Genomic DNA, 21,041 nt, shown 5'->3' with positions numbered 1-21,041 from the left:
CATCGGGAATCGAACCCGGACCTCCAGATCGTGAGCCCAACGCTCTAACCACTAGACCACGAGGCGATCTTATCCTCAGTACGTACCTAATAAGTGGTTGAGAAAAATATCTAATTAAATAAAAGTATATGGTACACATGAAAGACACATTTATTTATTAATTTACAGAATATACTTACGTACATAAATGTCACCTTACAGTGAAAACCACACAACTTTTTAAAAAATCACACTATGATGTTATTTTCTTCAACAAACTTCCAATTTCTTTCATTTAATTTCAATCCGGGTAAAAAATCCGCCGCCCGCGGAACGAATTATATCAAGGCCTTCGGCGAATAGCCGTTTGACATCCATCTACGTAGATAGCATTCGTATCGTTTATTGGTCTAAGCGCTCAATATAATTCGCGGTTGTCATGCAGACCCGGCAGGGGGGTTAAAATGGCCACATCAAAGCAACTCATCTAATAAAGCAATATTGCAATTGACATTTGCGCATACTAAAGTAAGTGCGCAATGCAAACAAATGTCAAATAGCAATATTGTTTTCTTAGATGAATTGCTACGATGTGGCGCATTTTCCCTTTAACCCCCCAGTTTTTTACGTAGATCGGAATAGGATACTTGACAACCTAGTTGAATGAGATTTGAGAGATTTCAACCAAGTCAAATGAGTTACTTTTTACGTAACATCAAAACGAAAGTTTTCTTTGGAGTTTGTATGGAAATACTGTCCTGTGACGTCATTAATAAAAGCGTTGAAACGTCGTACTCATTGTTACTTAATTCATAAATAAAATTCGAAAATAAGTCGAAAAGTAAAATGAGATTGAATTTTGATTTTAGACTGGCTTCAATTTCTAGATTAGCATTTTATAATTTATTTTTGCTTGTTTATTGCGAAGTTTTGTTCAAAAAAAACACAACCGAATGTGATTTTGCAAAATGTTGCTTACGGTTTTCACTATAAGGCGACGATAAAGACATTTATTACTCTCGGGTCTTACCGTGATACGGATACAAAGTCACGTAGAAAAATTGGCCCCGATTCCTTCAGACATCCCTTAATTTTATTTTAAGTTATACCAGTACTGTCATGAGCAATATAATGTACCCACTTTAGGACTTTGTCGCATTAACATATTTGACATTTAGTGAGACTTACAGTTCAATTTGTCAAAAAAGTTAATGTGACATGGTACCAAAGTGTATACATTAATGCTCGTGACCGTACACTAAACTGTTATACTAACACGGTGGTGTTAACTGTTGTGTTGTGTTATACTTTCTTTTCCGCCGAAAAAGAAAAGGACGGGTGATTGACAACTGTTAATTTTAAAAAGAACGAATAACTCGGGCGAATAAAATAGGCACCCCGCTGATATTCAACCTGTGCTGTCAACTTAATTATTTCAGGTTATTTATTGCACAATATGAAATTTTGGGTGGGGTTTTTAAATGTCTGCCTAAAAGTGACGTGTGTTCCATAAATTTTATGCCTGTCGATTGCCCGTCTCTTTCCTTTTCGGCGGATAAGAAAATGACAGGTATAACTTAAAATAAAATTAGGAGGTGTGTACAGGAATCAGCACCACTAAGTGCAAATGTGCTTTATTTAATATACCTGTCCTACTCGTTAGGCAAGGATAAATTAAAGAATGATATAACAAAACCAGGTACGCTCAATCCTACGAAAAGCCGCCATTGCTAGCTGTTTGATGACGTAAGTGTTGCCACCGTGTTACCATTAAATTGGTATCTCCAACATTTCAAGGACGAAAATTTTATTATTGAAAATTAAGTGAATCACAGACTAATGTATTTAATTACTATTACTTATCACATATATAAAAATCAAGAAAACTGTAATTAACTTATTAACGGCCTCCGTGGTGCAGTGGTTGAGCGTTGGGATCACGATCCGGAGGTCCTGGGTTCGATTCCCGGCGGGGACATAACACAAAAATGACTTTGTGGTCCCTAGGGACCAACCAAACCAAACTAGTTTGGTTAGGACATTACAGGCTGATCACCTGATTGTCCGAAAGTAAGACGATCCTTGCTTTGGAAGGCACGTTAAGCCGTTGGTCCCGGCTACTACTTACTGATGTAAGTACGTAGTCGTTATATGAGTCATGTCAGGGGCCTTTGGCGGCTCAATAGTAACCCTGACACCAGGGTTGATAAGGTTGGTAATTCACCTCACAACCCACACGATAGAAGATTAAAACTGTAAGTAAATATTTTACTAAAAATTCAAAATTGTTTTTGCAAAGTATATTAAAAACATTGGTCGTGGGTAATTTATTTTTTACGAAATGGCAGCGCAAGGCGGGATGACGTCAGCAGAGTTAACTGTAAAACATTAGCTGTCACTTTTGAGCATACCTGGTTTCGTTATACCATGGATTAAAGCAATACAATAAATAGTCCCTTCTTTGAAACTTCTTTGACAATTGAGGGTATCTACTTACAGGCCATGTTCCCTAAAAAATATATAGATGACGCTCTTTAGAATTAACTTGATAATTACCAATTTACGTGTGTCTTCTACAGCGCCACCTATATTTTTGTTTGGGAAACGTGTCAAATTGGATACACGATTGTTCATGACTGTACAGTTTTCTTTTTTGCACACCATAATTATTTTTTGCATTATACCCCGTTTTCCGACTTTTCCAAAAACCTTATGTAATACCCTTGAAAAGCTAACCAGGCTTTTGGATAAATACATACATAGTATATACATCAACTCACCCCTAATGGCGTGGGCAGAACCACAAGTAAACAGAACACTTGATGGATCTCACGAACCGTTTAGCGACAGAGGATCAGCCCAGCCCAAAAAGGACACATTTCCTCTGTCGGTTTTCACGACATTCTTGGAAGATAAGTAGGTAGCTAAACACGTCCTATGTTTTATATACACTGTTATATTATATTCAAAATTTCAAACACGTCTGCCGAAATATACTGGTAGCCTAAAATTTTGATCAGTCATTTTGTTAGTCAAGAATATTCAACTTATAGAAATTACGGAAACTTGCAAAGACAAGGTTACGATACAGGTATTGAAACGCGAGTTTAGGATTTAAACAAGAAAAATTCTTTCATTAGAATGTCAGTTGTCGAAACAGTACATATCCCTGCACCCGCGACACGGGTTTGTCATCGACATAAGGGCGACTTATTGTGAAAATCTAGTAAGCGTGTTTTTGCAAAACCACATCAACTAAGTGTGTCTATTGCATATCATATCACATCAGCGGGCTCAGCACCGTAAGCGTACGACTCTTTCTCGCCTCTACACACGTCACCCGTCACTCTCTCACAGTACTGCACAGAAAGAGACAGATGATCTCTGGCGCGGCGAGAAAGAGTCGCGTGCTTACGGTGCTAAGCCCGCTGGTTGTGATTGTGGATTTAAAATCCAGGTAACAAATTATTAGTCTCATTTTTTACAGGAAATCAAAATAACGTGTGCGTTTCGTAATTTTGTTGACGAAAATCACATGTCATCAAAATGTGATTTTGCAAACGAGGTTTTCACTATAAGGAGACGATATATCGAGATCTTTGACCAAGAACGTTGTTATGCATTATAGAGGGTGTAAATAACACTAAACATAACATTTTATAACCTGCCAAAAGAAACAATCTGCAAAAATATGGTGCAATGTTGCCGTAATCAACAATAACATTTAGACAACATTCCTACTACAGTTTCGGCAACAATAACGAAGTATAAACACTATGGCAACAGAATTAATTATTGAACTAATCCGGGGTTAGAGGCCACATTGAAGCAATCCATCTCAAATTGCTGTCTGATATATGTCAACATTGCACACTTTCTTTTATCTGCGGAAATATCTAATTGAAATATAGCTTTTTAGATGAATTGCTCCAATGAGGCCGTTTTATACCCTCAGATGCTTTTGTACTTTCTTCCTAACGTTAAAAGAAACATCATTCCCTGTCAGACTTTTAAAACAATTGTTTACATAAAATTTGTGCTATGTAACAAAATAACGTGTCTATAAGTTATGACATGATCTATTTATACAGTAGTACAGGAAGTCTAAGAAGGCCACATTGGAGCAATTCATCTAAAAAAAGCAATATTGCTATTTGTCACCTTGTTAACATTGTGCATATACTAACTTCATATGCACAAATGCCAAATAGCAATGTAGCATTTTAGATGAATTGCTTCAATGTGGCCTTTTCGATACACCAAGATAATAGTAAAACGTTAAAGTATATAACTAAATATATAGGTAGAAAATAGGAAAGCTGCAAAAAAGGGCCCTGATTTCCGAAAACACAACAATGACATAGTATTTCCCTTTATAATTTATATATCTACAAAAATCGTTGCGTTACAGCGTACTGTGATAGCTATTTACATTCCAATAAATTGCATTGTTCGTGCTATAATTACTTTAAAATTGTTAATTAAGGTGATCATCCTTGTAACCAAAAAACTTTTCAGTTTTTTAATTGCAATTTATCTATTGATAACAAATAGAACACTTACTTATTTCAAATATGTCAATATATAGTGTAAGTAATACATTTTAATCAAGCTATATTGCTATAGTCTATAGTGTTACCAGTCAAATTAACTTTTGGGCGAACAAGCCGGACATAGCTTCACTTTATTCAAATCTAAACACGCCCCATGAAAAGTGTGGCCACATTTAAAAACCCACAAGCCGCCATCTTTGATTAAAAAATCATTATGTAATGGCAACCCACAGAGCATACAGTCTGTAACACCATTGTTAATATTAGTTATATTGTTTATAATATCATTTATAGACGTATTTTTTATTTGGCTATATTTTTGTGTTGTTTCGTTGTCAGTTTGGGTAAGCAGATTTTCCATCAACGGGGATAAACCCCAGTAGATTGTTTTTGCTGCGACTATTAATGGAAGAGCCGTGTTTTTCACTCGGCCGTTGTAAGTACTTCGAAGGAGATTATATATCTGAAAATAAAGTAAGTATAATTAATAGGGGTTGGCAAAGCGGCGAGGAGAGAATCGATCAGTCACAACGCGCGAGAAGGACAGATCATCTTCTATTTCGCTCTCTCTTATGCTATGATTGTTCGATTCCGTACGTCTCTCCTCTCCGCTTTAATACTACCCTTAAGGGTCGGACCAACTTATGCTAGATAATTTACGAACTTGTTCTTCGCCCAGTGTAAGTTGATACGTGTGATCGCGCGCGGTTATACGCGTGCGATTAACTTAAAACTGGACGATAAACACGTTTTTGGAAATATCTAGCATGAGTTGGTGTAATCATCTTAAGCTGATCTTATTAAAATGTAATAAAAATGGAATTTAAGTGCACAAATAACGGCATCTATGGTCCAAGGCTCACGATCCCGAAGTCCCGGGTTTGAATTCCGGCGAAGACTTACCACAAAAATCACTTCGTGATCCGTAGTTTGGTTAGGTTAGGCATGTTGATCACCCGACTGTTCAAAAGTAAGGTAATCCGTGCTTCGGAGAGCACGTTAAGCAGTCGGTCCCGGCTACTATTTACTAAAGTAAGTATGTAGTAGTTACTTGAGTCATGTCAGGGACCGGCTCAATTGTAACCCTGGCACCAGAGTTGATGAGGTCCATCATTAGTATCACAACCCACACGAGACAAGAACTACACTAATACAGTAATCTTCGTTAGATCCCCCTAGCATTATCCCGTTTTTCACGGAGTCCGCTTACCTAACCTGAAGATTTGTCAGGTCCGGTTTTTTACAGAAGCGACTGCCTGTCTGACCTTCCAACCCGCGAAGGGAAAATCAGCCCAATACAGGTTAGGTCACATACCCCCGAAAATGCATTTATGGGGCATGTGGGTTTCCTCATGATGTTTTCCTTCACCGCTGAGCACGTGATAATCATTTATGATCCAAATATGAATACGAAAACAAATTCGACAATCATTGGTTTAGGCCTATGCTAGATTGGAATCTGCGACCTCAGTGAGAGGCAAGCGTTCTACCAACTGGGCTACTATAATACAAAATACAGTAAAATACAGGAAATACAGTAATCCTCGTTACAAAATAAATAAATAATTACCTGTTCTCTAGCGTCGTCGAATTCGTAGGAGCTGTAAAGTGCATCTGTGAGTTGATTCGTGATCGTCCCATCGTACTTTTCATACATAGTTACTAGGAGACACGTATGGTAGAACTTCATAGTAATCTCCCCAGGATCGATCAGATTCGCGTGTTTTTCCATAATCTTTATTGCGTGTTTTCCACCAATAGACTTGATTATAAGACCCCCTATGTCATCCCAACTCAGAGTCTCTTTGACAGATATGTTATCGAACTTTCTATTGCAATTCAAACACATATTTGCGTGTAGAGTTGAGTATAATTGCACAGCTCTGTCCCACGTGTCCAAAGTAAACTGTGGTAGGAACGAATGCAGTAAATTCTCATCCAGCATTTGTAGCAATAACCTCAAAACTGTCAGTAAGTCTTCGTTTCGTCGCAAGTAGAGTATTTTCCTCCATAAATACGGCATTTTCTTGCAAATTTCATAGCACTGGTTCCTCGTCTGTTGCCCCCACTGTTTCTCTATAAATTCATCTATCAATTCTGAAAACGCTGGTGTACGATTCGTCCTATTAAAGGGAAGCGGGTAGCCACATTCACAGCCCAGATTAGACAGCTTTTGAGTTTTCATATTCACCGATATGCAAGAATCAACAAAATATTTGTACAGCACTTCATCTTTGATTATGTCATCTAATAAAATATCTTTTTGACTCGAAAAACTTAGGTAACTAAGAAAAATATTGTTCGGCACAAACTTAGATTCTTCTAAAGCTCCAACTGAGAGGCAGTATTGCTCCAACAATAACATAAGTTTGTAGATCTTGCTAATATCACAGGCGTAGCTTTCAATTATAGAAATCAAAGTAGATTGCTCCGTTTCCTTACCAACTAGACTTAACCTAAAATATTGGTACAACGATTTGCAGACTTTATCTTCCTCTATACTATTATTGTCCACCTCTACGGCTTTCTGACTAGATTCTTTGTAAATAATATCAGTGTTATCAAATTCTATAGTTACTCTGTCTTCAGGAGACTCATTGTGTGATATCCTTTTCGGTAGTAAAATCTCTTGTACCGGTTGTACTGGCTGTTTCTCTATATTCAAATGTTTCATTTTACCTTCAAAGTCTTCCCATTTCTCTTTTAACATCTTTTTACTAGAAGTGAATTTACATGTTACTGAAACACTTAAGTCTTTTAAAGTTTGTAATGCTTCTGGCGGGATTGTGCTAAACACTTTATCTTCACTTTGTTTCACATTTTCATCAGCTTCATCTAAACTTGATTGAGCTTTAAATGTATTGTCTAACACATAAATGCCCGATTTGGATTCTATAGATTTTAAATCTTCGAATTTATGCAAGACATTTTCAATTTTCTTCAAAAGCTCGCTATTTATTTTCTCTCTCAATCCGACCAAGATATGAAGTTTCGATGGTAAATTATTCTGAAGCAAATAATTGCAAAACAAGAGGCATAGTTCAGCGCATAGTGTATACTTTTCGTCTATGTAACATTTCACTAAAAACTTGTCGATTTTCATAAACTTTAAACTAACCAAAGATCCACTAGACAACCACAGGTATAAATTATCGAGATACAACTTGCTATCTAAGATATCAGCATATGTATCGAACCACATAGAATTTGTTTCGTCGTGAATATCTAAAAAATATAGGCCATCTTTTTTAAATGAATATATGGCACCATTAATGCTGTATATCTTTGGAAAGTTCACTGATTGTCCTTCGTTATCACTTGTTAAATTTTCTGAGTTAAAACTCTCGTTATTATAGGATTCGACTGTTATAACTTTCATTGGTTTTTTAGAGAGAACTTGTTTGAACTGATGTGTTCTTCTGACTGTACCATCGATAGTCGCTTCCCAAAGTCTTGAAGATGGTCGTGCGCAGTAAATAAGTATATTTTCTAGTCCTTTTCCTATGGCAAACTTTTCTTCATCATGTACAATATTGTAAGTTTTGGCTTCAGTGAAATCTTTAACAGTTACCGTGGCGCCGCTTTCTAAATTTTTTTCTTGGTTAACGAAGCATGCCCCAAATTCGCCATCTCTGAGTTTTTGTCCTATCTGTCTATACTGTTCTTGTGCAGTATCGCAAATGTAACATCGGGTTAATGTCGACACTAATAGCATGCAGTCTTTCACGTCTAATTGACAAATTCGCGAATCCAAATTCATAATTGTCTGTGTCGAAGTCTGGAACATGGTTTTAGCCTGAAATTGATGCAAATAAAATATTCAAAAATATCCTTTTAGCGGGACTGGGAGTGAATAAAACAAAGAATGCGTTCAGCTGCCGGTCTTCCCGGGCACATGCCCGAAATGAAAGCCAATTCACGAATTATGTAAGTATAGAAATAATCTTGAAATGGTACAAAATCACAGACTATTCGGCGAGAATTTTCTTGTAGCTAGTTTTCCTCGGCTATACAGGTTGAGAAGCTGCAGTAGTTTAAGGCGGATGAGACGTCCGACAAAAATATATAATCATAAATAAAAATTGACGATTCAAAGTTATAATATCCATCTTTTGATTTTTTATCAAAAATGGCAAGTTGTCTTTTATTTTAAGTTGTTTTTTTTTGTACATACTAGAGGCCTTGGGATTACTGTGACGTCATCAAAATCTGTTCAGCTGTTTTTGCGTGAAGGCGTTACAAACATGACACACATCCTCACAAACGTTTGCATTTATAATATTAGTAGAATATTAGGATTATACTCACAATAAAACTCTGCACTTGTAAAACAGATATCCTGCCAACATCATCTCCAGAGAAGACATTATTGCCGCTCCACACAATGCTAGTCACTTCATTCCCCTGATGTTCTTTGGACGCCACACTAGAATGTCCCCCACTCAATGCCTGCTCACATTCCGTCACTGTCACTATTCCTCGTCCGTTGGCATAGGCGATGTGTTTTTCATTCGTTGATATAGCTAGTCTAGTAATAGCTCCGTCCTGAAAATGGAACATTATTTAAAAACATTAACACAAATTATTTCTATGCTGTTCTGGGAGCAAATAAAAAACATAGAAAACGTTCAGCTGCTTGTCTTCCCGGGCATGTCGTAAAAACCGACAGAGGTATTGTGTCCTCTAACATTTTTTTTTTAAATGGACTAATGGACATGATGGACTAATGTTATGGGCGATAGGCAGATCCCTTATCACCATAAGGTTTATCATATCCAGCTTACGACATCGTATCAACCGTGGCTGCAAGTTGTCATTGATTACTTGTGGCTCTGCTCACCCCATTAGGGATTACGGACGTGAGTTTATGTATTGTATGTATGTATTAACTCAAATAAATTAATTCAATTAATTACAGTTTCTTTCACCTTAAGGTTGCTTGGAAGCAATTGTTTTTTAGCAATAAGGCCGCCTATCGTATTTCGTTTGTCCTATTTGTGATTGTCATTTCCCTTGTGTGTCTTTTGTGCAAGAAAGAGTTATTGTATTGTATAAGTTAAATAATAAAGACATAATGTAAGTAACCTAAACCAATGATTTCCAAAGTATTTGAATCTTAAATGAGTATCACATCCTCAGCAGTGAAGGAAAACATCACGAGGAAACCCTCATTCCCGAGAAATGCGTTTCGGGGTTAAGTGACCCATCATCAGGTTTCATACATCTTTTCTAAATGATTTATGCAGTGACTAGGGCTTGTTTTCCCTTCGCAGGTTGAAAAATCAGATACACAGTCAGTTCTGTAAATATAATAGGTAAGCAGACCCAGTGAAAATGGGTTGATGCCTGGCTGAAGATGAATAGAGTGTAAATAGATAAAATATTTACCTTATTGGGAATAAGTTGCACAAACTCACACGGAGTTCTGTTGAACACATATATCCCACCACTGGTTGCTCCAAATGCAATGAGAGTTTTAGAAACATCGAAACATGTGTACTGAAAATAAAAAAAAAATAGATAAATTCAAAAATATCTGTATTCAGTAGGAACGCTGAATTGTCAATTTTTACATAATGGTGCTAATTCCTGTAAATACCATCTAATTTTATTTTAAGTTATATCTGTCATTTTCTTATCCGCCGAAAAGGAAAGGGACGGGTAATCGACAAGCATAAAATTTATGGAACACACGTCAATTTTAAGCACAAATCTAAACCAACCGTCTAAAAATTTTACGTCAGTCAATAACCCGACACATTAATTTACTCATTCTTCCTAAAATTAAGAGCTGTGAATCATCCGTCCCTTTCCTTTTCGACGGATATGAAAATGACGGATATAACTTAAAATAAAATTAGGCGGTGTCTGCAGGAATCGGGGCCAATAAATGTCTCATCCACCTAAAAGTACTGTAGCTTCTCACAACCTGTATAGCCGAGGAATAGAAGCTGCATGAAAAGCCACTGCACAGGGCCTATATTTATAATATTTTGAAAGAATTCACAATTTTATTATAATACAATTTGTCACATAATCAGAAACATATGTAACATATATGTATATACGTACGTATATTTTGAATAAATATCATATTGCTCATTATACAACTTCAGATTCATATTTTTTATTAAAGTCTATTACTTTTGAAATAATTAATAAGGAATAGTAACAAGATCACCACACTTGGAAATGCCTAGAGGAGGCCTATATCCTAGGACAGCCTGACAAGAAGAGTGTCGATGTCGCTGACGTCGGCTAACCATTAGATTTAAGTAAAATAAAAATAAATGAAAAATGTTTATTTGCTTTAAAAGTAGATTTTTACAATACAAGGGCTCAGCTCGGTCTCCTTTTAAGCATAAAGTTGCTTGTAGTAGGAGGCTCCACACTTCCATATCTATTTTATACATAATATATTATGTAAACTAATTGTTTATGTGTGCATGTGTATGTGAGGGTCTGTATGGGTGTGTGTGAGTATGTGTAATGTATGTGCGCTTATGCAGTGTATATGTATGTTATATAATTATGGTACTCTATATATTTGTTAGCAAGATAGATTCTACTTCTGTGTAGGTTTTTGATTTAACATATTAAGTAATTAATAATAGAGTAATGTAAAAGCCAGTGACTAAAGGCTATTTGTATTTTTATTTATTTTTTAGTAACAAGGTGATTCAGTGTCCTAGCTAAAGAAAGGACAATCTCACAAAGTCAATATGACCATGTCCCCATAGGATATCCTGTGACAATGCTGTATGGAATAACACCTTACAACTATTTTTAAAAATAGAATTATATATTATGTATTATATTATATTTTATGTTGTTGTGCAATAAAGTATTATTGATTGATTGATTGATTGAATTATATTATATGGTTCATTCTGGAACATTTTTTTAAAATTTGAAGTAAACAATGTTTCTAGTCATAAAATTAAAATGTTTGTTTGATATGCCAATATTGTTGATTTCTCACAAATTTTCTTATTGAAATTAAAATAAATAAGTATACCTAGTATGCTCTTGATTGCGATTAATGGTGAGTCAAGCCCAGATTTTTTTGTGTAATCTGGGCCTTCCAAGGTTAAAAAAAATGTTTATAAATAAATTCTTTCAGATTTCTTGTGTTGCAGTTTAAGTAGATACCTAATTTTAAATCTTAATGACCCTACAAATAACAATCAACAAACAGTAATAACAGTAAGGTTGATTTTTGTTGTAATCCTAAGTCATGATTGACGAATGATTGCAAAATATAATATCGCTCTTACGGTATAAATAAAGGGGGCGGATCCTTTTGAATCTCAAAAAGATTTATAGAAAAGTGCCTACTGCGAAAAATAAACAGTTCATAGTTTAAATAGGTATTGTCACTTACTGCTTGATATTTAGTACCTTCAGTAAAAGCTCAAAATATTATCTTTTGAACCATTGCCAAGCGCAACAAAAGCTAAATAGATACCAACTAACCTTTATCCGTTGGACGTCTTTTATAGGATAATTTATGGATTCAGTGATATCAGGTAGCTCTTGAAGTATATACGGAGGAAGATCAGAAGAAGACATGGTGGAAAACTTCAATGCGTAATTACATTTACCATAATAATAGTATTTCTTCGCAAAAATAGAACAAACAGAACACAGACCCAACAGGCAGAATTACTGCAACTGTCACTTTTGACAGTAACATTGACGTTTACTTTTTTTTATTACCCCGATCGTTCAGAAACTGTTATACTGCCGTTCATAGAGATAATGTTTATCAAAAAATATAGAATATTTTTATGTGATGATCTAAAAGTAATAATCAAGGTTTTATTTGTTAATTTTCCTCAACCTCTCCAGGGTCTTTTCAGGATACGTCCCTCAAATAATATAATATAGATGGCGCTGTACAGATTTTCCTTCGTTGAACCTTCTAATTTCATGGTTAACACAAATTATGCATCTTTTGTCTTTGTTTTTGGTTTTTGGTATAAATGATGACCTTTATATTACACCCAGGCACAATTACATTTTCCGTATAATATAAAATATAAAAGTAAGTACCTAAGTAGGTACTAAGTATACCTAAGCTGCAAAAGTCCAACCAGTTCCTTGCAATGTAGTAGCTAATACATTAACAGATTGGTTGCACTTAGAACCTGATTACTTATCATTTTTGTAATATAGGTATGTACCACAAAAATAGGTACCCGCAAAAACATTATCAATTTTATAATTATAACGATAATGATTCAAAACACGATTATGATTTTTGTTTTTATTGATTTAATAAAATAAAATTGTTTGCGTAACAGACAGTCTAAACGTATGTGCTTTGGGCTGTATATGCATACAAAGAAATACGATTCGTTTTTTGAACGGTATAAATCTTCTTTTTCTTAATAATTCTTGGGCTTTGACTGATCTGTAATTCTTTGTTTATTAACAGGTCCACCTATTTTCATCTGTTCGCCTAATATTAATTTCATAATATTTACAAACTCTTAATTTTTAAATACTTAACGTCCTCCGTGGTCCAGTGGTTGAGCGTTGGCGTCACGATCCGGAGGCCCCGGGTTCGAACTCCGGTGGGGACATATCACAAAATACATTCTGTGATCTCTAGTTTGGTTAGGACATTACAGGCTAATCACCTTTGTCCGAAAGTAAGGTGATCCGTGCTTCGGAAGGCACGTTTACCCGCTGGTCCGGGTTACTACTTACTGATGTTAGTATGTAGTCGTTACATGAGCCGTGTCAAGGACCTTTGGCAGCTCAGTAATAACTCTGACACCAGGGTTGATGAGGTTGGTATTCCATCTCACAACCCACACGATAAGAAGAATACTTAACTAGTTAGACATGACGTGACCAAATCTTAGAATTGATCATTTCATGATGTGCTCGATCATTTCATATAGGTATATTACCACGACATATATATTTAGTAATATTGTTTAGAAACTCTAATACAGAATAATTTATTGTAATCTAAACATTAGGTACCTACGTACCTATAAATATTTCTTTAAAATGTTTGCTATATTTTGGTGGTTTATGGTTTGTATTGTGGTTAAATAAATCCATGGATATAGATAAATATAGGTCCTTAATATTATAATAATTATTTGGGTATTTTCAATGACATAAATATTTTATTTATAGTAAAATAAATACACTTTGCAAAAATACGAAATACTGTTACTAACCAACACTTTAACTTTTAGGGTTCCGTACAGGAGATTTTCATGTGATTGTCTAAAGCACTGACGATGTATCGCAACGCTACATTTATTTTATTTATTTATTTATGGGAACATACAGCGTATAATAAGTAATCATCATCATCAGCCCATTAACGTCTCCACTGCTGGGGCACGGGCCTTCCCTATGGATGGATAGGGAGATCGGGCCTTAAACCATTACGTGGGCCTAGTGCGGATTGATGGTTATTAACGACTGCTAATGCAGCCGGGACCAACGGCTTAACATGCCTTCCGAAGCACGGAGGAGCTCGAGATGAAAACTTTTTTTTGTGGTCACCCATCCTATGACCGGCCTTTGCGAAAGTTGCTTAACTTCAATAATCGCAGACCGAGCGCGTTTACCGCTGCGCCACCGAGCTCCTCAATAATAATAAGTAATGCGTGTATAAATATAAAACACATATGGTCGTCTTATATTCAAAATCACATAAACGTCTTTTTGAAAAATCACATTCTGATATTATTATTTTTTAACAAAATCTAGCTACACACACGCTAGTTTCAATCCAGATAAATTGTGTAATTTCAGTTTTTCCCGAAATAACAGTAGCGTCATTTCGAGACACTTCATACTAAACACTTCGTTTTACACAGACACTACACATTGACGTTATCGTACACGCGTATCTGTGTGTGTGACGTCTGACGCCATACGATTGAAGACCGAGGAAAGTAAGACCGAGGGGGTGAGGTAAACCTAGCTCAGCCGCTGGTGGGGAGCGGAGAGTTGCCGCTCTATACGTAGTATTATATATTATTTGATAGCAAAGTGTCAATTTCGTGGTTTATTGAAAAAAAAATACATCAGATTGTGTTTTTTCACAGCCTCCGTGGTCTAGTGGTTAGAGCGTTAGGCTCACCATCTGGAGGTCCGGGTTCGATTTCCGATGGGGACATTGTCGAAATGGGTTCACGCGGCAATATAATAATGTATGGTGGTACAGAACCTTCGCTGCACGACTGATATGCGCTTGGTCGATATTTTGAATAGCAAGCAAAGAATATAAAATAGGATTTTCCAAATAACAAATTGTCAGTGACAAGTAAAAGTGCAAAGTGGCATTGCAAAATGAAGCTCTCCTTTGTAATCGTAGTGATTTTAATAATAACACTACACCGTACTAATTCTCAAAATTATCTGAAGTCAAAGAAGAGTATCAAAATATTTGATAAATTATTAAACAGCACAATAGAGAAAGGAAGAGATATTAAAGAATATACAAATACCAAAGCAACCAATGCGATAAATTCTGTTACGTCGTACATTTCAGAGAAAAAAATCGAATATATTGAATATTGTAGATAACACAAAAAATGCTATTATCAAAATGGTTATATATGTTGTAATAGCAATAATAACAACCATAGCGATAATAATTATTGTGATTGTCTTAGTGCTGAAAACGAGACAGACTGCTGGGAAAAAGATACAACAGACAACTAGAAACCATTTCATAGAAGGCGATACGGCTCACGACCTATCACGTTGATCCAACAGAAAGCGCGGTGAGGTGTCGGTACTTAATTCATCTTACAATGGAGGTACCTCTGACTACCCCAATTGTGATATAGTCGTAAACTGATATTATTTTATGTTAGAAATTGTAAACGGGATGAGGTTAAATAGTTATAATAAAATTGAATTTAGAAAAGCGTCTAAAATAACATGATGTCACTCATGAGTCGTCGACAAAATTTTCAGTAAATCGTATTTAATTTATAGAAAATAACGCTAAAATTAAAAGTGTTGACGGGATAGTTATCACCCCATCCATTTAGGCTATTATTGCATCACTAACCACCATGACTCGTATTTGTTACAGATAATATACAGTATAAATAGCCATAATTACTACGAATGTATAAACTTTCGCTTCAGTGCGCGAAGTTGCTTAACAAAATGAAGCTTTTAACCATAATCGTGTTGATTTTAATTATGCAATTTGCCAGTTGTCATCAATCAACCGGGTCGAAGAGAAATATTTTTGATAACTTAAAAAATAAAATATCAGAAACGAAAAATTACGTCCTTAAAAAAGGAAGAAATATAAAACATGTCACAGTTGGCATAGCAAATAGAACGATCAATTCTGTTAAAACATTCGTTTCCCAAACAAAAGAAAGAGTGTACAATTTAGTGGACGACGAAACAAAAGCTGTAAATGACAAGTTCAAGCATTATATACACGAGGCACAGATGACGGCCACTTCTATATACGACCGCATAGCGCCGAACAAAATTAGTCATGTATGCTCAGAAACAAACACTGAGAACTATATGACTACATCTGAACTCATCACAGCTCACGGTTACCACGCTGAAACACATACCATTACAACAGAAGACGGATATCTTCTCACCGTGCACCGAATACCATATTCCGGACAAAATTCTAATGACGAAAACACTAACAGGACTGTATTACTTCATCACGGTTTGCTCGGGAGTTCAGCTGACTGGGTGATCCCTGGACCCAACAAAAGTCTCGCGTATCTTCTATCTGATGCTGGATATGACGTTTGGATGGCAAACGTTAGAGGAAATACATATTCAAGAGGACACGTGCACAGAAATATTGACAGTTACGCATTCTGGAACTTCTCATTTCACGAAGTCGCGCAGTATGACTTGCCAGCTGTTATCGACTTCATTATCGAAAAGAAAGGTAGCGACGTAGAGATTAATTACGTTGGATTCTCAATGGGGACTACTGTGCTGTTTGCTATGCTCTCAACCAAAACAGAGTACAACAATGTCTTGAGAACTGGGTTTGCTTTAGCTCCTGTCGCTCACATGAAATAAATAAAATGTCCATTTAAACTTTTAAGTAAATTCGGCAACACTATAGAATCCTTCATGAAACTTGTTGGAGAACATGAGTTTTTGCCCAGAAACTTTTTAGTAAGATACATGGCAAAGCATTCGTGCAAAGTGACAAGCGTCGAAGAAGCTCTTTGTGAAATGTCCATGTTTTTACTATGTGGTCATGATAAGAAACATTTTAACCGAGCTCTGGAACCGATGATACTGGGGCATGTGCCAGCGGGTACGTCAACGAAGACTTTGGCCCATTATGCTCAAGTAATTAATAACAAAGGAAGATTTCAGCAGTTTGATTACGGCGCTGAAGGCAATATGAGAGAATATGGAACTAAAACACCCCCAGAATACCCGCTTTATAAAGTAACATTGCCAATAACTCTGTTCAGTGCTCATGATGACTGGCTTTCAAGTGTACGCGATGCTGTTGATCTGTACAAACAGTTGTCAAATCCTGTGGATCATTACCTTATACCCAATAGTGACTTTAATCATTTAGATTTTTTTCTCGCTTCGGACGCCCGTTCCTTAGTTTATGATAAATTGTTACAAATGCTAGAACATTCATATAAAGTTAAATGACAATAAAATGTAAATCCTGCTTTAAAAATATTTGGTATTTCTTACATTTGCAGTAGGTTCTTTTTTTAATAAATAATGTTTCAATGCTTGCAGAAAATGAAAATATAATCTTTCATGCTTCATCTTTTTTTAATTTGTATTTGCTATATGAGTATATTATATCACTAGCTTTTGCCCGCGACTTCGTCCGCGTGGCGTGTTATATAAGAGAGAGATCTTTGTGTGTGTGGGAGTGCATATCAAATTTCAAGCATCTAACTTATGCAGTTTAGATTTTTTCATACAATTTTTTTCCCAATAACTCCCATTTTTCAAAATACAGCCAAAAATAAACTTTATATTTACTAAGGTATGCATGCATGCTAGATTGAATCAATTGATTGAATTGTTTTTTTTAATTGATTGTTCATTGAGTTTTAATTTTAATACACACTTCCTCTCTTCCCTTCAACGTTGCTGTGCCCTACAGGGTCCATGTTTTAGTTCTTATGCCTATGTAACACCCCATTGTACTACATGGAATGCAATAAATAATTTAATTGAATTGAATTGAAAACATCTATCTTACGCGGTTTCGATTTTTTCATACAAATGTTTTTTTCCCGCTAACTCCCGTTTCCGTGGGAATTTTGCAATATCCTGTTGCAACTAAGGTTTAAGTTAACTAAGGTACCTGCATGCCAAATTTCAAGCGTCTAACTTAAGCGGTTTAGATTTTTCATACAAAAGGATTTTCCCGCTAATTTCCGTTCCCGTGGGAATTCCGGGAATTCCTTTCTTAGTGCACCTCTACGGTACCTAAGCTACGTCCCTTCCAAATTTCAAATGCCTACATTTAGCCGTTCAGGCTATGCGTTGATATGTCAGTCACTGAGTCAGTCAGTTTCTCCTTTTATTTAGATTTGATTTTTTCATACAAATGTTTTTTCCCGCTAACTACCGTTCCCGTGGGAATTTTGTAATATCCTGTTGCAACTAAGGTTTAAGTTTACTAAAGTACCTGCATGCCAAATTTCAAACGTCTAACTTGAGTGGTTTAGATTTTTCATACAAAAGGATTTTCCCGCTAATTCCCGTTCCCGTGGGAATTTCGGGAATTCCTTTCTTAGTACACCTCTACGGTGTCTAAGGTACCTGCGTGCCAAATTTTAAACATCTTACTTGAATGGTTTAGATTTTTCATACAAAAGGATTTTCCTGTTAATTCCCGTTCCCGTGGGAATTTCGGGAATTCCTTTCTTAGTGCACCTCCACGGTACCTAAGGTATCTGCATGCTAAATTTCAAATGTCTAACTTGAGTGGTTTAGACTTTTCATACAAAAGGTATTTCCCGCTAATTCCCGTTCCCGTGAGAATTTTGGGAATTCCTTTCTTAGTGCACCTCTACGGTACCTATGGTACCTGCATGCCAAATTTCAAACGTCTAACTTGAGTGGTTTAGATTTTTCATACAAAAGGATTTTCCCGCTAATTCCCGTTCCCGTAGGAATTTCGGGAATTCCTTTCTTAGTACACCTCTACGGTATCTAAGGTACCTGCATGACAAATTTCAAACATCTAACTTGAATGGTTTAGATTTTTCATACAAAAATATTTTTCCGCTAATTCCCGTTCCCGTGGGAATTTCGGGAATTCCTTTCTTAGTGCACCTCTACGTTATCTAAGGTACCTGCATGCCAAATTTCAAAAGTCTAACTTGAGTGGTTTAGATTTTTCATACAAAAGGATTTTCCCGCTAATTCCCGTTCCCGTAGGAATTTCGGGAATTCCTTTCTTAGTGCACCTCTACGGTATCTAAGGTACCTGCATGCCAAATTTCAAACGTCTAACTTGAGTGGTTTAGATTTTTCATACAAAAGGATTTCCCTTCACTACTCTGCTCCTATTGATTGTAGCGTGATGAAAAGTATACTATGACCTGTCCAGGAGTGTGAAGAATAATTGTACCAAGTTTCATTAAAATCCGTCCAGTAGTTTTTGTTTCTATAAGGAACATACAGACAGACAGACAGACAGACAGACAGACAAAAATTTTACTGATTGCGTTTTTGGCATCAGTATCGATCACTTATCACCCCCTGATAGTTATTTTGAAAAAATATTTAATGTACAGAATTGACCTCTCTACAGATTTATTATAAGTATAGATTTATGTATTACGGCTTAAATAAATAAATTATCTCTATAAAATGTTATTTAATTTAATCATTTAAAACCTTTACTTGATAACACCGTGAGCATTGAGATAATATATAGTGCAAACTGCGTGTCCAACAAAGTATTTGCCTGGATTCGATGGGACGGATATAAAATAAGTCATCGTCCTCATCATCAGCCCATTAACCGTCCCCACTGCTGGGGCACGGGCCTTCCCTATGGATGGATAGGGAGATCGGGCCTTAAACCACCACGCGGGCCCAGTGCGGATTGATGGTTTTTAACGACTGCTAATGCAGCCGGGACCACGTGCCTTCCGAGCCACGGAGGAACTCGAGATGAAAACTTTGTTTTGTGGTCACCCATCCTATGACCGGCCTTTGCGAATGTTGCTTATCTTCAACAATCGCAGACCGAGCGCGTTTGCCGCTGCGCCACCGAGCTCCTCGATATAAAATAAGTAAGTGGGTATAATAAAGGTTCATTATGATACAAGGGAGGCTATGTTGGTCATTATAGTCTAGACTGGAGTTCAGTAGCCGTCGGCGAAGACGTAATGGAACCGTTTTCAAAACATTTGCGAGGATAAATATATTATACAATTTCCAAGACATACATAAACTCACTCCTATAACCCAAAACATAACTGTAAATATTTAATATACTTATTTGTGACAAAAGGCCATGGTAGCCCAGTTGGTAGAACGCTTGCCTCTCACTTTGAGGTCGCAGGTTCGATTCCAGCACAGGCCTAAACCAATGATTATCGAGTTTGTTTTCGAAGTCATGTTGGGATTATAAATGATTATCACGTGCTCAGCGGTGAAGGAAAACATCATGCATTTTCGGAGGTATGTGACCTAACCTGTATTGTGCTGGTTTTTCCTTCGGGTTGGAAGGCCAGACAGGCACTCGCTCTGTAAAAAACCGGATCTGTCAAATCTTCCGGTTAGGTAAGCGGACCCCGTGAAAAACTTGATAATGCTAGGGATATGCTGATTTGTGAAAAATGGCGGCAAAGATGGGAGAATTTCTTTTTTATTGTCTCTGGTTGAGGCTTTTTGGCGGGAAACGGGAACGGGACAGTTGCTTTCTTCATTGAATAATCTAAATAATTAATACGAAGTGGTGTTTTGTGGTTAATGATCGCATGAAGACATTCGCGAGTGTTATTATATTGGAGTATTCAATAAACAAAGTGTATCTGCCTATTTTCGCTTCGTGCCAGGAAGCCGCTTCATAACTCAAAAGTTTATGCCGACTTTTGAGTTAATTCGTTTGGGGTTCGGAGTAGGAGTCTACTCCGAGGGTGGGGGCTTAGGTTTCATCATCATCACCTTTCATCATTTCATTAATCATCAAGAAAAAAAATACGTAAGACATGGCTGTATGGGCTTGTTCCCTTTGCCTTACCCATCGGGGAAAACCAAAACAAAAAAAAAAAGAGGACAAGAGAAGCAATGGCGCCGAGCGCTGATTATTTGGCTGACTGGCGGCGCCAATTTAATATTGTCGTGAAAAGTCCTGCATCAGCCATAACAATGCTTACTTCAAACGTGATGATTCACACGTCTAACGGTCGTCCAAGCTAGTAATAAGCTTAAGAAAGGTACGAAGTTGAGCCGCAGTAGGTGATTGAGCATTACAGGGTGTTAGCGACACCTCGTACCGGATACTGACGGGGATTTTAC

General features: G+C 36.5%; 3 protein-coding genes across 4 annotated transcripts in view; 1 reads left to right on the top strand and 2 right to left on the bottom strand.

The window, feature by feature from the left end:
• The window catches only part of LOC126375497 (gastric triacylglycerol lipase-like), a 294,161-nt gene that overhangs the window by 249,364 nt on the left and 23,756 nt on the right, over window positions 1-21,041 (bottom strand). The window lies entirely within an intron of this gene.
• Window positions 133-12,196, bottom strand: LOC126375453 (Hermansky-Pudlak syndrome 5 protein homolog). Its single transcript, XM_050022377.1, has 5 exons — window positions 12,009-12,196; window positions 9,921-10,031; window positions 8,841-9,077; window positions 6,103-8,328; window positions 133-4,995 (listed from the first exon to the last, which is right to left on the bottom strand). Exons 1-5 carry the CDS (start codon window positions 12,102-12,104, stop codon window positions 4,627-4,629), a joined length of 3,039 nt encoding a protein of 1,012 aa, XP_049878334.1. The 5' UTR covers window positions 12,105-12,196; the 3' UTR covers window positions 133-4,626.
• LOC126375794 (gastric triacylglycerol lipase-like) lies at window positions 15,987-17,192 on the top strand. Its single transcript, XM_050022881.1, is given in 1 exon segment — window positions 15,987-17,192. A coding segment is annotated over 1 exon segment (1,206 nt).

Source organism: Pectinophora gossypiella, chromosome 19 (genome assembly GCF_024362695.1).
Source record: "Pectinophora gossypiella chromosome 19, ilPecGoss1.1, whole genome shotgun sequence".
Lineage (NCBI taxonomy): Eukaryota > Metazoa > Arthropoda > Insecta > Lepidoptera > Gelechiidae > Pectinophora > Pectinophora gossypiella.
The sequence above is the reverse complement of the archived record's forward strand: the minus strand, read 5'-3'. Positions and strand labels throughout refer to the sequence as shown.